The sequence below is a fragment of the Geospiza fortis genome, unplaced genomic scaffold (genome assembly GCF_000277835.1).
Source record: "Geospiza fortis unplaced genomic scaffold, GeoFor_1.0 scaffold452, whole genome shotgun sequence".
In the NCBI taxonomy this organism is placed as follows: Eukaryota; Metazoa; Chordata; class Aves; order Passeriformes; family Thraupidae; genus Geospiza; species Geospiza fortis.
In genome coordinates, this window is record NW_005054369.1 from 1,584,934 (window position 1) to 1,600,808 (window position 15,875).

At 42.0% G+C, this 15,875-nt stretch overlaps 1 protein-coding gene across 1 annotated transcript; it reads left to right on the forward strand.

Annotated features, from left to right (window-relative positions):
• The first annotated feature begins 92 nt into the window (after positions 1-92).
• Positions 93-14,601, forward strand: ABRAXAS2 (abraxas 2, BRISC complex subunit). Its single transcript, XM_014308430.2, has 9 exons — positions 93-104; positions 1,149-1,239; positions 4,138-4,174; positions 5,779-5,845; positions 6,250-6,440; positions 6,990-7,109; positions 7,788-7,872; positions 9,435-9,549; positions 12,365-14,601. Exons 1-9 carry the CDS (start codon positions 93-95, stop codon positions 12,832-12,834), a joined length of 1,188 nt encoding a protein of 395 aa, XP_014163905.2. The 3' UTR covers positions 12,835-14,601.
• The last annotated feature ends 1,274 nt before the right edge of the window (positions 14,602-15,875 follow it).

The window sequence follows — 15,875 nt, forward strand, 5'->3', positions numbered from 1 at the left end:
GGCGGGCGGGGGCGGCCCCAGACGGACACAGCGGGGCGGGATGTGGGGTGTCCGGGCGGGATGTGGGGCGTCCGGTATGTGGGGTACCCCGGATGCTCCGCGAGGTACACGGGATATGAGCTGCCCGGTTTGCTCCTTCCCGGGTAGGATGTGAGGTGTTCCGGCTGCTCCCTGGGATGTGGGGTGCCCGGGGTGCTTCTCCCGCAATGTGGGGACCCCAGGATGGTGCTCCCAGGATGTGGGGTCCCCAGGCGGGATGTGGGTGCCCGGGGTGCTCCCCGTGGGGTGTCTGTGCTATTCCCGGGATGTGGGGTGTCCAAGCGGGATGCGGGGTGCCCGGGCGAGATGTGGGGTGCCCGGGCGAGATGTGGGGTGCTCGGGGTTCTCCCCGTGGGGTGTCCGGGCTATTCCCGAGATGTGGGGTGTCCAAGCGGGATGTGGGGTGCCCGGGGTGCTCCCCGCGGGGTGGGGCTCCCGCAGGACACGGGGTGTGGGAGGAAAAAGCTCCTGTAAAAGCTCCGTGAGGACTTTTCCAGCAGCTGCGACCGACCACGGGCGCAGTGCAGAGCCGGGCTGTTCCCTAATCACTCGGTTTTGTTGGCACCTTTTTAGCCTGAGCTTGCTCTTTTCCTCTGCACCTTGTGCCAAAACCTCCTGATTCCAGTCCAGTCTCCTTCTTCATTTTGGGTAGGGATGGAGAATAAATTAATATACCTTAAAATTGCCTTCCTTTTAAATTTCCTCCTGGGTTTTGCAATCCCTGGCGTTGGTCAGGGTCCAGCCCAGTCTCCACACTAATATTTGTGTAAGTCCCTGCAGGTTTGAACTCCTCTTCCCTTGGCTTTATTGGAGTTTTTTCCCCTTGTATCTGGGGCTGAGCCCTCCCTTTTGTGATGTGTTTGCCTTGTGTGGATTGTGTGTGGAATGTTCCTTCTGGACAGCCCATCCCTGTAGTGTTGTAAAAGGATGCTGGCAAAGCAAAAAAACAGCTTTGGTAAAACCTCAGGGCAGGTTCTACCCCCTGCAGCCCAGATGTGTCTTTCAAACTTCATCTTTGTTTCAGTTTGAAGCTAAGAAAGTTACAGTAAATGGCTGCATATAGTGGATTTTTTTTCTCTGCTTTTAATATTTTTCTTTTAAAATTGCAGGAAGGATTTCTGCTGGGAGAGGTGAGGCAAGAAGAGACTGTCAGCATTAGTGATTCACAGATCAGCAACACTGAATTCCTACAAGTGATAGGTAAGTGATGTAACTTTGAGTTGTTCTGAAGCAGGCACTGCTCAGGTTTCATGTTTTCAGGAGGTTTCATTAAGAATTGTTTTATGGTGTGAGACAATCACAGGGTTGTCTGTGTCAGACTTCCAGGATCACCTTTGCCACAGTGTTTGTGGTTGAGATGTGAAGAAAACAAACAAATCTTTGCAAGTTACAGGGGTTTCATGCACCTCCTTTTATGGAGGAAAGATTATTTATGGAAGATATTTGTCTGCATTCTGTGATGGAAAAATTACTGTGGGGAATTTCCTGCTTGATACAGTTACCTAAATACAGCATGTGCTCAAAATAAAATGAATCCATTGCTTGATTTACTGGTACTGAAAGGGGCAGATTTTCAGAAGCAGGTTTGGATGGATGGATGGATGGCTGGGAGTTGGTGACATCATAAACTGTCACAGCAGGACTGGACAAGGAATATCAGTCAGACAATTTGTTGATAAGCACAAGTTCTGCGCAGCTGATGTGTTGTGAAAACTGAGCAAAGAAAGATCTTGCTGCTAAGTGTTGGTTGAAGGAGAATTTTTAGACATGAGTGAGAGGCTGTTGCATGTTTGGTTTGTAGAAAATAGGAAAGCCCTGAAAGAAAACTGCCTTTTTGTTTCTGGATATATAACCAGCTGTTAAAACAGATTTAAACCTCCTTCCATACCTGGCTTTGTGGTTGTGATCCCAGATAACAAAGGAGGGTGTGCATGAAGCTCAGTGAGAGCACAAACAGCTCTGGATTGACTCTCAGATGTTATTCTGGCACAAACAGGTGATCTGTGAACATGTGCAGTGGCACCATGTTACATCCCAGGAGATTTCCCACTTGCAGTGGTGATGGTTTTGTGCTCTGGGCTCCAGAAGGTTCAGTGCTTTCCTGTCCTGGTTATTCCCTAGAGAACAGGGCTGGTGAATTGACTGGGAAGTGTCAGTTATGAGCTAAATTACAGAAGATAAAGGCAAGGCATTTATTGTGTTTGCATATAATCACTGTCACAGTGCTGCTGATGGCTCTGTGTGTTCAGACAAAACTGGCAGAGGCAGTCACTTTCAGGTTTTTTAATTACACTTTGCTCTTCAGTGGTCACTGATCTTGGTTATTGCTGGCAGTGATGTCACCACCTGCAGCCTTGGCCTGGGTTCCTAAACCAAGTGTTTGTGATGTTAAAAATTGCTCCCTTTTTAAATGACCCCTTTGTCACATTATTGGTTACAGTGAGAATGGAAATCACCCACTCCTCAAGACCTGCTGGATTTTTTTTTTTATTTGCCATTTTTACTTCAATATTTATTCATCAAAATTAACTCTTGGACTGCCAGTTCAGTTCATGAGATTGACAGTTTTGTGGCACTGTTGTCACAGATGACTTTTCATTTTCTTTTGTGTCTCCTTAGTGGTGGTGTTTAAATATATCTGTGTGTACCTAGTGTGTACATAGGTACATACAAATAAGTCAGTGTAAACCTTAAATTTAAAATGTTGGCTGCTTCATGGGGTCTGAGCAGAAGGTTTCTTGTTTCCTGTTTCTCAAAACACAAGGTCTGTGTAGCAACATCATCACCCAAGAACCAAGAATGTTGTTGCAGTCAGTGTATTTGCTGGGAAGAATTGGTCTGAGATGGAATAATTGTACTTACAGGTTTTGTTAGCAGATTGTTTCCACAGATGCCTGCATGATGGTGTGAAAATATTAGAGTTGATACAATTTTATATCAAATACAGGAGTCAGTAACTCTTACAGCAGCATCCTGAGGAGCTGTTGCCAGTGAGGATGTGCAGTTTGTCAGGCAGTGTGCCTGGAATGGGTGCTCAGGGCCTTGTTTTGATAGACAGCAGATGTGCTGAGATGTGGATGGTGCTGGCTGCTGTTCCTGGGAGCTGGGATCCATCCTGCTGCTCTGCTGGGATGGCAGCCCCGAGCAGCAGCTGGGGCATCACTGCAGGGAGGCAGAGCCTGAGCAAAGTTCTGCTGAACTCCAGGGGGGCTCTGCTGCTGCAGCTGGAAATATTTGTGCTGTGTGGTCACAGAATCCCAGAGGGGGTTGGGTTGGGAGGTACCTTCAACCCCACCTTGTTCTACCTCCTGCCATGGGCAGGGACACCTTCCACTACACCAGGCTGCCCCAGGCCCTTAAAAATAAATCATGCTTGGTGTTGGAAAGGCAATGTAAGATTGGATTTTTACTCTTTTCTCACTCTCCTCTGAGATTGCTGACATGTTACAACCCTTGCTGATTAAATAAGCATCTTAGCATTTGTGACAACCTTTTCAATGAAAAAACATTGCCCTGACTTTTTAATATTTCATATAACAGAATTATAAAGTGCAGCTAAATGTTTTTAAATTGCTTTTAACTCCTTTTCTCATTAAAGATTCTGTTTGCCTTGCCTCCTTAAACACTACAATGTATAATATTTCAGTGATTCCCTTCCCCATCCCCTTTTTATTCCTTGCTGCTGTAAGAAACAATGTATATGGATGCAAATAAACTGTTGTGGAAAGGTGTAGAAAAAAAGAAAGCAGAAATCAGAAATGCCTTTGTGAGAAGTTTGTAACTATCAAATAGTATCAAAAGTGTGTATTTGATGCTCAAATAAATCCCTCTGTATCTGGGCAAGTGTATGCCTTGCTTATTGAAATATTTTTCTATGTAAAAGGTCAAATTATGAAGTGAAGGCAGTTTTCTATGTATGGTGCTGTGTCATCAAGTGTTGAGACAGTGAGGGCAGTGTGTGCTCTGACACAAATGTTTCTGGCTCAGTAGCTCTGGTGTGGAAAGTTCATGCAAGATATGCCACTGTAATTTCTCTTTGCCTGGAGCAGTTGGATAAATGTCACTTATTTTTGTTTGTTTGTTTGTTTGTTGTTGCAGAAATCCATAACCATGAGCCTTGTTCAAAACTCTTTAGGTAAGCTTTTTTTGTTGTCTTGCTGTGGTAGCTGCAGAATATAAAAACAGGGAGCTCCCTGCAATGTATTAGCATTTCAAATGTCCCTAGCAGTGTTTGCTCATCTGATGGTTTTACAGGAACACACAGAAGTGGCACCAACCATGACAATCAAAGGAGGAGTTTACAGTTGTAGGGTAGCTTGGAAGGGGTTTATTTCTCTATCACTTTGGATTTCTGTGTAGCTGGTGGAGGTAGGGCAGCAGTCAGGTCAGCTCCTATCACTCTGATGATGAGGAGGAATGTCAAAGTCAATTTAAATTGTTGTAGTCTGGGCTGGCTCTGCCTGGGCCTGGTGGGTCCCGGTGTGCCCTAACCCTGGTAACCTGCTGGGTTAACAAGTTGGTTTGTGCTTAGTGATACCAACCTCCACCAACTCATTATTGTACAATCTTCAGCTTTCTAGTTATTTTTGTCTTCTGAACTCCAGAATTTAAATTAAATATGGGGCTAATATATTCTATTTATTAGCTTCCGTCTATTTACATGTAGATTTTCTTTATAGTCTTCACTTGTTACACAGTGTTGGCTTCTAAAGCACTGTCTAGAATTCCTTTTGAGAAGGAATTCCCAATTAATCTCCTCTCATCTTGAGAGATTTCCAGCCAATTAAGAAGACACAGTAGCTTAGACATTATGATTGACAGTGGTTGCATTAAAGGGAAAAGCTGCAGTCAGTCACTTTGCTGGCTGATAATTACAGAGAGGATACTCTTAACCCAGTGATTGAAATGCTGCAGACTCCACACATGGAGATAAAGCACAGACAGAGAAAGAGTTGGATATCCACCAGGATTATAAATAAATATTGCAAACATGAATTGAAAAAACTGTGCATATATAACATAGTGTCTCAAATTTGTCATTAGTTGTAGTCTGAGTTTTCCCAACAACTTACACCTTGAAGCAAATGGCATTTCCACCCTTATTTACCAGCCAAGCACTGAGCTCAGGGTTTGGTGGTTTTTTACCCCACACCCCAAAAGCTGAAGTCACAGACCCCTAAACCAGAGCATTTTCCTGCACTGCTTTAATATCAGCTCTTGAAAGAGACCAAGGAGGAATATGTTTTCTAAGGTTTTTCCTTTTATCATGCACTCTAATCTACCTGAATACCTAAATCTGTCTGCATAGGTAGATTTATAAATTCCTAAATCTGTCCTGTCCACAAAACATGTCAAGGTTTGGGTTCGGCTGTGGAAGCAGAACCATTTGGAAAGGCCATGATACTTTGAATTATTGCTGACTCTTTTGGCTTCAAGGATCCAGCCATGTGAGTGCAGTGGCAGCATTGGAGCTCAAGAAATTGATTTGGAGTTGCATTTGGAATGGCCCTGCTTTCATTTCTTCTGGGCTGGTAGGCTTCTGATTATCAAAGCAGGGGTTTACAGAATGCTGGTCAAAATAAAATTGCACAGTGCATTTCTGTTGGTAAAAGTAAGGCTCTGGAAGTTGCTTTGTCTAGAATGCCAGCTACTTGTAGAACACTCAAAATAGAAATTACTTACTTTGTGTATGTGTGTGTAAACTTTGTACTTACCTTTCTCTCTTCCTTTTTTTTCAAGCTTTTATGACTATGCAGGCAAAGTTAATGAGGAGAGTTTGGACAGGATTCTCAAAGACCGAAGAAAAGTAAGTTTTCTATCTTTTCCTCCTCTTCTAGGCATTAGAAATAGTGGGTTTGGAAAACAAACAAAACAAAAAAGTAGTTAACTAGAATAAATACTTTCCTTCACAAATCTGATGGTTTGTTTTGATCCAGGGCTTATCCTGTACAGAAGTTGTTGGATTTGTGGTGCTTAGATTAAACTGGGAGCAATGTCTAATTTCCCTGAAGAAATGCAAAGGATTTAAGTGTAGATCTCCAAAAGTGTGGGGCTCTATTGGCCATCTCAAACTCGAATCTTGAGGAATTCAGTTTGTTTTGTTGTGCTAAAGCTTTTGGGTGATGGTGATACCACAATATCAGCCCCTTTAAGGTAAATGTGTGTCTCTCAGGTAACACTGTGGGTTTTTCCTGATGTATTTGATTGCAGAACGTTATTGGATGGTACAGATTTAGGAGAAACACTCAGCAGCAGATGTCATACAGAGAGCACATCATTCATAAACAGCTGACACACATCCTTGGAGTGCCTGACCTCGTCTTCCTTCTCTTCAGCTTCATTTCCACTGCAAATAACTCAACACATGCTTTAGAATATGTGCTTTTTAGACCAAACAGAAGGTAAGCAAACTCTGCCAATGAAGCAGTCCTCATTCTTTGTTCTGCTTTTTACTGCTATTTTTAAACTATTTAGGAGTTTGTGCAATTGCACTTAAAGAAAGCTTTGTGTTTGTCCAATGATGTCTCGGGGTGCTTATTAATGATGACAGGTTCGGTTTTGGGTTTTTTTTGGTGCAAATAATTTATAAATTAAAATTAGGGTGAACAAAAATTCTTTTCAATCTCTAAGTCATCAAACAAAAAAAAAATCTATTTTGAGAGACATCAGATGTCACTACCATGTTTCTTCTAGAGGACCTGAATATATCTCTGATAGTTTGGACATTATAAAGGTTCTTGGAGGTGTAGAGGTAGCTCTATATTAGGAGATTTTGATCTTGCACTTATTTTGAACACAACTTGTAATATTCAGCTACTTTTATAACAAACCTAATGCAGAAGCTTTAAAATTAGATGAGTTCTGATCATCAGAGGGATGGGATAATGTCAATGCTTTTGTAAAGAATCTTTTTCAATTGAATTAAAAATTTTTCTGAACCTTCTCTGCAGGTATAATCAAAGGGTGTCACTCACTATTCCTAATCTAGGCAACACTAGTCAACAGGAATACAAAGGTTCTTCAGTGCCAAATACTTCTCAGAATTATGCCAAAGTTATTAAGGAACACGGGTAAGGACTTCTCCTTTTTAAATGAAGTAGTCATCAAGCTCTGCTCTCTGTACCTCACAGAGAATACCACAAATGTGCATGTTGAGCAGCAGAAAACCAGTTCTGAAGGAGAGTGGTCAGTTCACAGTGTGCTTTTTTCCTGGTTAGAATTGGATCTTTTAGAAGAACCAAGGGAACTCAGTGCACTTTTCAGAAGAGCAGAGTTGGTGTGGCCAGTCCATGCTGGGACATTTCTGGCTGGAAGCTTCTGACTTGATTTCCACCCACCACCCACCTCCCCAAGGAATTCTGTGTGCACTTGGGCTCTGCCTCAGAAGCATTGAATTCTTGATGGTTTTCTTAAGTATTTTCAATTAAATGCCATAAATTCAAAGTAGCTTTTCTGGCTCTTAACAATGAAATTATACAAGCTTAAAGATTTTGGCACAAGTTTAATCTCATTCAAATAAGACTTTATTGTTCCAGAAGGAGTTTTGGTATTGAATATGCTGCTGTCCAAATTTTTGTTTAGGACAGTATGGTACATTTTTAACAATATACTGTTGCTGAAATAGCATATTTAGCAATAAGATACATTTTAAAAATACAGTGATAGACTGCTTAACAGGAATTCAAAGAAAGCATGAGCTAGAAACCTGTATTGTCTTTTCTCACAAATGATTCCTGCTTTCTTTTTAGTACTGATTTTTTTGACAAAGATGGAGTGATGAAGGACATCAGGGCTATCTATCAGGTTTATAATGCACTTCAGGAAAAAGTACAGGTAACATCCTTTAATCCATATTGGTCTCTATATATGTGGCATCTTTTATTCATCCTTTGGTTAAAGCAGGAGTGGAGGAGATGGAGATTTTTAGAGCTCATAAGCAATTATCCTGAACTGTAGGAAAGTAAGACTGACATTAAATGTTTCAGTTTCTATTTAATGTGAGCAGTGGCTTCTGCAGTGCTTCTGTGTGGCTTCTGTGAAAGTGGTTGGTACAAATAGCACCAATTTTTTCTCTTTTGCAAATAAAGGATTTAATACTTAGTGATTTATGGGAGGTGTTAGTCCTTTTTAAGGGTTTGCAGTGAAGAGAAGCCCTGCTGAAGGCTGTAGGGATTTGCAGAGGTTTAAAAATGACTCCTGGCTCTGGGTATGGAACATGAGCAGAGCACCATCTGTTAGTTAAAACTTGTGAACATTTTGTGTGGAGCATGAGTGAATCCTGCTCCAAATGTGCCAAAGCATCTGAAAATGCCTGGAGTGTCAGCTCTGCTCATTGTGAGCTTGTCAGCTCACAGCTTGTCCTGTGTGAGAGCAGGGGAGCTGTGCTGCAGGGGAGCAGCTCACACATCTGCTAATTGTGTGGAGTCACAGCTTGTTCCAGGCTTTCCCCGTGCATCTGCCCTGGGGGGATTGGTGTCTGTGCTCCAGCTCAGCTCTGCTGGTTCCCTCCTGAGCAGGGAACAAGGAGCAATCCCTCTAACCATCCCCTGCACCTGCCTGCACAGGGGGAGCTGCTCTTTCTCACTGGGAATTTGCACCTTCCAGCCTCCTTTGGAAGGCACACACTTCCAGGCAGCTTCAGGGAATGGGAAAAGTTCTCTTCAGAGCTGTACCCATTAGCTAATGGCATTGTTGTGTGATGCTGTTCTTGCCAGGAGCATGGCTGTCCTCTGTGCTCCTGCTGTTGTTTCAATTGCTGTCTGGGAAAGTGGAAATGAGCTTCTTTAGGCTGGAGAAAAGGAGGCTAAGGGGAGACATTGTTGCTCTCTTCTCCCCAGTAACGAGCGACAGAAAGAGAGGAAACCACCTCAAGTTGCACCAGGGAAGGTTTAGGATGGAAATTAGGAACAATTTTTTCCCTGAGAGGGCTGTCAGGCATGGGAACAGGCTGTTCAGGACAGTGGTGGAATCAGCATCCCTGGAAGGGATCATGGCCAATATTTAATTTCATAGAACCACAGAATGCTTTAGGTGGGAAGGGGCCTTAAAGCTCATCTCATTCCTCCCCTGCCATGGCAGGGACACCTTCCACTGTCCCAGGCTGCTCCAAGCCTCATCCATCCTGAACACTTCCAGGGATGTTGGACACTAACCAACTTTGGATCTTATTGCAAATCTCCTGTCATGATGCATTATTTGGAAATGCTTTTCCTATAATGCTGCAACAGCCTGTAAAGAAAACAATCTTGAGGTTGAGTATTTCTGCTACAGTTAAATCCTGCTTTTAGTTTTGTGTTTTAATGGCTTCTTGCCTGGTGCTAGCTTTATTAATGTTGTCCTGAAACTATTTCCTACATTTTTGCCCAACCTTAGCATATCTTACATTTTTCTCCCAGGCAGTATGTATAGATGTAGAAAAAAGTGAACGTGTTGTCGAATCTTTTCAAGCTGATGTAAACAAGTTAAAAAGGCAAATCGCACAAAAGAAGAATGAAAAAGAACAAGAAATAAGTAAGTTGCCTTTTAATTACCTTTTTTCTTTCAGAAGCAAGTGCTGTGAGGAGAAAATGTTTTGTGGAGTTAACATAATTGCTGTATTGCTGATAACTCATGGGAAAAACATCCCAGTGGGAAGGGCAATATGATGGGTTTGTGTTGAATGACACCTGAGTTGTGAAAGTGTGTGTTGAAGGTATTTCTGCTGGAATCATCCAGTGTTAGCAAGCTTAAAATACAGCAGAGACAACACTGTAAAGAAAGAATGAGCAAGTCAGTTCTGGAAGTAACACGGGAAAAGATCAGTTGTAGGAAAAGAAAGTGGGGGGAAAAAAAGCTGAATACTGGGGAGATTCTTTTTGAAGTAAAGAAACGGTACTGTGCTCACAGACCAGGAGCTATCCATGGTTTTATAAAGTCTTTATTCCCACTCCCATTTGCTGACTTAGTGGTAAACACTGAAATATTACTTCTCAGTGTTGAAGTAAATCTTTTTAGGTGTTGTTCATCTTATTTTGCTGCTCCATAATTTCCTGAGTCAGTGAGCCTTGCTGTGTGAGCACATTTGGCTGATTGCCACGCTGTCCCTCCTTCCTAAAAACTGAGTGTGGCCTCAGGAGACTTTGGTTAGCAGTAGATAAGTTTTGTGAAGCTCCTTCCGAAGAGGCATTGCTGATCTAATTGAATTTGTGAGTGCAAGGGAAGACTGAAGGTAGAGAGCAAGGGCAGAGAACAGGCAAATGGGAAGTAAGATAAAAACCTGAATAATTCATAAGCAAATTACACATTTCAGCAAACACTGCCTCTTTTTACCCATGTTTTGAAATTATAAGCAAATAATGAAATTTTGTCATTTTTGCTATGAGGTGTTTTTGATTATTTCTGTTATCTAAAGCAGGGTGTGACAAAAAGGGGGTTTAGGGGGGTGAACACCCTAAACTCTGCAATGGGCCTGTTGCTGCTGTGAGTGGTATTTGAATTTTCTCCAGGCAGTGAGGTACTGTTATCACATGAGCATTTTAGTCAGCACAAGTTCTTCTTTGAACCTCAAAGATAAGGTAACAGAGCCAGGATTAGCCCAGGACCATTTGAAAGGTGGAAGTAAATGAAGTCACTGCTGTTTCCTGCTTGGCTGTAGATGAAGTAGGCAGGGAGCTGCTACTATAGGGAAGCAGAGGTGGATATTTAGTGTGACTGGAGCTGATCCCAGCACAGATGGGAAAAGCTGGGGGAGGAGGAGGAAGAGCAGTTAGTGCTCAACTCTGGCTACTACCAGGGAGATGCAAATGCTGGACTGAGAATTGATGCCAGAGCAGAGAATCATGTGAGAGGGCTGCATGAAGAAAACATGCAGCTTGGAGCTCTGCAGTATTTTTAGATGTGACTAGTTAATTACTGAATCTGGCCTTCTGTTTCCTCACTTGCTCAATGCTGGGAGAATTTCCTTGTTTTTAGTGAGGAAAAGGGAGAGTTTGATTCCAGTTCCTGTGGGAGTGTTGTGTGAGAGCTTGGTGTTCCTACAACCCTTGGGTTAACAGGTTATGACTTAAACACTCCATTGTGAAAGGCAGTTGAGACTTTAGCTGCCATGATTATTAGATCTCTGATGAGTCCTTGTGTTTTGTAGGGTTTCTCCAGTTTTCCCTATTTTTAAACTGTGGTGTTCATAGTTACATATATTTTGGTTGTATTTTTAACAATTACAATGAAATGATACATACCTGTATCTCCACAGCTGAGCACACCTCATGCATATTGATTTATAGTTTACATAAATCAAGTTTCTTTTCTGCAGAAGGATGCAAGTGTTCCTCATTTTGCAGCTCTTGCAGTTCATTATTCCTGTGCACGTCTTCCTCAAATTATTTTCCAAATCAGCTCATTTAAGATGACTTTCACATTCTTGTTCTGATACCCTGCTACACTCCCAGCTATAATTCCATCATTTGGATTTTTAATGTGAGTGAAGTTATTAAAATAATAATTTGAGGGAAGAAGACAATAATAATCTGAGGAAAGAAGACATGGTGATTTCTTTGCAGGTGTTATGAGATTGTCCCCTAGCACAAGGGGCATTGAAAGTACAAAGTGATACTTTTAAGATACAATATCAAATATCAATTATGGATGAAAAATGAGTTTTACTGACTAAGACCCAGATAGAGAGGAACAGGTAGGTTGAGCTCTAGCACAGGTGCTTTTTGATGTGAGGAGATGAAAAATACAGAGAAAGATAACAGGTAGGTTGAGGTAGTGATATGAGCATTGTTCTCATATCACAGGTGCTTTTTGATATGAGGAGATGAAAAATACAGAGAAAGATGAGATGGAAACAGCAACAGGCTGTGGAGACATCCTGTAGCTGTGTTTTTTGGGAGCTTAAACTGGAGGAAATGATCTGTACAGGATGACTGTGCACATGAAAGTGTAGCATGTTTGCACTTGGATAGTTTATTTGCTTTCTGACTCATTTTGGGTTTGAAATGGGATCACTGGGATAATTGAGGTGATCCTGATGAGGTTCAGGCTGCATTGCTAAATTTAGGGGAGTTTGTCACGCTCAAAGAGAGGGGTGCACTGTTAAGCAAGATGTGATGTGACAGTCAGGGGCAGTATTGATGACTGTAAACCTAAAATCAGAGGTGTGAAAGATGGGTAGAGCAGACTGAGAGGACAGGATCCAGTGCTGGAGTTGGAGAGCCATGCCAGGGATGAGCATTTGATAACAAGCAGAAGGAAAGAAGAGAGGGCAGGTGAGGTGGTCACAGCTCAGGTATGTGGAGCATGTTTCCAAGAAAGCATTAAGTACCCCCTGTTCTTTGCTTTGTAGGAATGCAGCAGGCAATTTTAAGCAGGCAAATGCCAACAGATAACGTGGAACCCATGTTTGTTCCCCGAATGTCCTACACTGGGTTTGCTGTGGAAGGCTGCACACTGGAAGATTCCGACGTGTCCGATCCTCCCCCGCCGTACTCGGATTTCAACACAAGCACTCACGACAGCTCTGGCAGCCCCGGGCTCCTGGAGAGCAGCAGCATCTTCATGCCTCGGCCTCAGGCAGTGGGTTCTTCCAGTTATGTTTCCACAACTGCAGGATTGAAATATTCTGGCAATGGAGCATCCATGCCATCTTCCCAAAGAGCGCTGGCTGACAATGTTGACGAATCAGAAGACAGTGATTATGAGAATTTGCTTGAACCCACAGAGTCCTCTGACAGTGAATACTCACAGACAAGGGAGTCACGACCTTCAGCACATCCCGATGGTGATTCCAGGAACACTCAAACTTCTCAGATTTGACAGGGGGGAAAACAGAACAAATCCACGTGACACTGTTTTTTCATAATTGTTACCGAGAGATTTTGGGGATTCAACCCGGAGGAAATGAACTACACAGGATTACTGTGCACACGAAATGTAGAAGACTTGCACTAGATGGTTTATTCACCTTGTGATACATTTTGCAAGTTTTATAATGGAATCATTAGGATAATCAAGTTGTACTAATACTGATGAGGTTCATGGATGTACTGGTAAAATTTAGGCAAAATGAAATTTATAGAGATCTTGTAGTTTTTGTTGCCATATTTTCTTTAAGACAATAAATTGGGATGTAGTAACTAAGCACAGTTAGTCTACAGATAATGTTCTCAAATCAAAACTTACCTCTTGCACTATCATGCCTTGAATTTTAATTTTTGAAAGGGAATAATAAATATATCAGCCGCCTTCCGAATAGCTTTCTATGGTAAGCCAAACTGGCCTTTGCAAGCAAAGAAATTTTGATAATTCTGAGAAGCCTGATAGGAAAAGACATGGTCAACCTCCTTCTGTGGGCATGCCCTCATCAGAGGAGGGGTTTGGTCTGACCTTTTTTACAAGCAGAATGTGTCTCACTTCAACTGATGGTTGCCTTTTTTTCTGTAAAGGATGTTGGGGGGGTGGGATGCCTGGTAAATCATCCAGATGAATGTCATAAATAGAATTATTCTGGTTTCGCTGGGTTTACAATGACTTTATGCCACACTAGCCTCATTTATTGTCTCATGTGTTCTTTTAGCATAAATATGAAGTGCACATACAGGAGTAAATGACCGACAGAAGTAGTAAATTCCATCATGATTGGACTTTGGAGTCTGCAAATTGCAAACATCAGAGACTGCTACTTGCATTTTATTTGCATCTGAGTATTGGATTTACGCTTCTAGATGAGTTATTTTATGTGATAAATAGGGGATAGGGTAGGAGAAGATTGTTTGGAGAGTCCCCTGGGTTTATTACCTCTTTTCCTCTGGGTGAAACATGTAAGTGATTATTTTAATTTGAATTACAGCTCTTGTCAGAAAACTGCCATTTGGGATAAATGAAGTGTGGTATATTTAGAGAATTTCATGTTTGGATGCACTTACTTTTATTTAAATACTGCTTGTATGCTAACGTTGCCCAAAATATGTGAAATTGTGCCACTAAGAAGTTTGTATTATTGGACTTTATCCCTGATGTGTAAATGAGAAAATACACATTTTAAGATGAGGTTATCTGCAGCGTTTATCACTTTGAGGTATCAATAGCCACTTCTTCAGTTTACACCCAGAACAGCAAAGCAGTTGCTGAAAAATTTTAAATATCTCCAATTTACCCACTGAAATTTTAGTCTTCTGGATCATATCCATAGGCAAAAGTCTGTTCATTACCCTCTCCTTACCTGTACTAAATTAAGCAAAATAACTTTGGGAAAAAAAAAAAGAGATGTTAAAATTGCCACTTTTCTACGGAGTAGTTCCATCTTTAAACATCAAGTGCTCTGGTTTTAACTATTTGACATTGTTCTCATTAGCCTTAACTGGATGGATTTTTGTCTTGGAGTGTTGCAATCCCTGGAACAGAGACCTGGCTGTGGAGTCACCACCTGGGAGCACCTGTGGCTCAGGTGTGGACGTGTCGATGCTGGAATCAGAACTGACAGGTTGGCAGCCACCCTCTTCATTTTTATTCTGCACAGAAACCTGCAAAATGTACATCTCTGAGAAAGCAGTTAAATGTGACAATAAAATCTTATTTAATCCTACCATAGACTTTAATGCTTGTCAGGTGCCACGTTGGTGGAGGAGCTCACTGGGAAGCAGAAGTGCAGCTCAGAAGTGTGTGAAGTTTGTTCAGGCTGGGGCTGAGGGGATGTGGCAGAGGGAGTATTCCATGCCTGACACATGTTTATACAAGATCCTTGAATTCTGGGGTTATTTAACAAAAAATGTTACAAGTTCTGCTTGGTTTTCCATGCACCATGTAGGTGGGACAGGTGTGTCATCGTGCCTCCAGCCAGTGCCTACCTGCAGGTGTTTTCATTCACCATAACTGCTGACTCATAAGGACAAAGGGTGTGGCTTTTTTTGTTTTTAATCTAGGTGATATTCTGGTAAAAATACACCTGCTTAAACTTTGCAATTTTCTTGACAGTCCTGTCAAGAAACAACAGTGGTGGGTTGAGATCTGTCAGAAGGCCACAGGGAGTAGCTTTAATCCTAAATTGTGGAGTTTCACACCTATGCAACACCAGGTTTCCAGTGTGACTCCTGCACAGTCCCTGTTGGTGATTCCCAGGAGCAGGGCCTGTAGCTGTGTCCTGTCTCTTAACAGGAAGGCAGCACTGAGGAAAAACTACTGAAAATTGGCTTCTGTGTCCTTCTGTTCCAAATCCTGGAGTTTTCCTGGTACAGCGAAACATTTTCTGGTTGATTGTGAGAAACCTGGAACTGCTGTTTCCTTTATTTCCAAATTTATTCCCCCTCTGACTGTTGATAGTAAGAAAAACAGGGATGCACCATATGGGAAGCCTCAATGAATTAGAACTATCACATATGCTTACAAAAGGAAGCATCATCAAATATTTCTGAAATTAGCTTGGATTGACACTCTGGGAGTCTCCAAGTCCTGTCTTTGCTTATGGGATGGAACATGTTGGCAGTAAGACTTGTGAGCATTGTTAATTTTGGCATGTTCATGACTCTGCAGGTTTGGAGCTCATGTCTCACATCTCTGGGGACATTTCACTGCCTCTGACATGTCCTGAGTTAAAATGTAAAGAGAAGCTGTTACTGTTGGGGTAGCATCAAGATAAGATAAGCAAACTGATAAAACTCCTGTTAAGTGGGAAGATGCTTCTGAGTACACTGAATGTAACTAGAATCAGTCTGAAACTTTGCTTTTTTTGGTGCTGCAAGGTTTATTTTAAGGGTTATTTTTTATAACAGGCTTGCTTTGCTGGGTTCTTCCATGGTTCTGCCTCTGAGCAGTCTGCAGATCAGCTAAAAAGGTGTTGGTTTCTGGCTTCCTTTGAGGTG

Excerpts from the sequence above, each read along its gene's own strand:
- ABRAXAS2 (XM_014308430.2), top strand. Across the intron at positions 7,110-7,787 it reads AAAGTTATTAAGGAACACGG|TACTGATTTTTTTGACAAAG; the intron begins GTAAGGACTTCT and ends CTTTCTTTTTAG. Across the intron at positions 7,873-9,434 it reads CACTTCAGGAAAAAGTACAG|GCAGTATGTATAGATGTAGA; the intron begins GTAACATCCTTT and ends TTTTTCTCCCAG.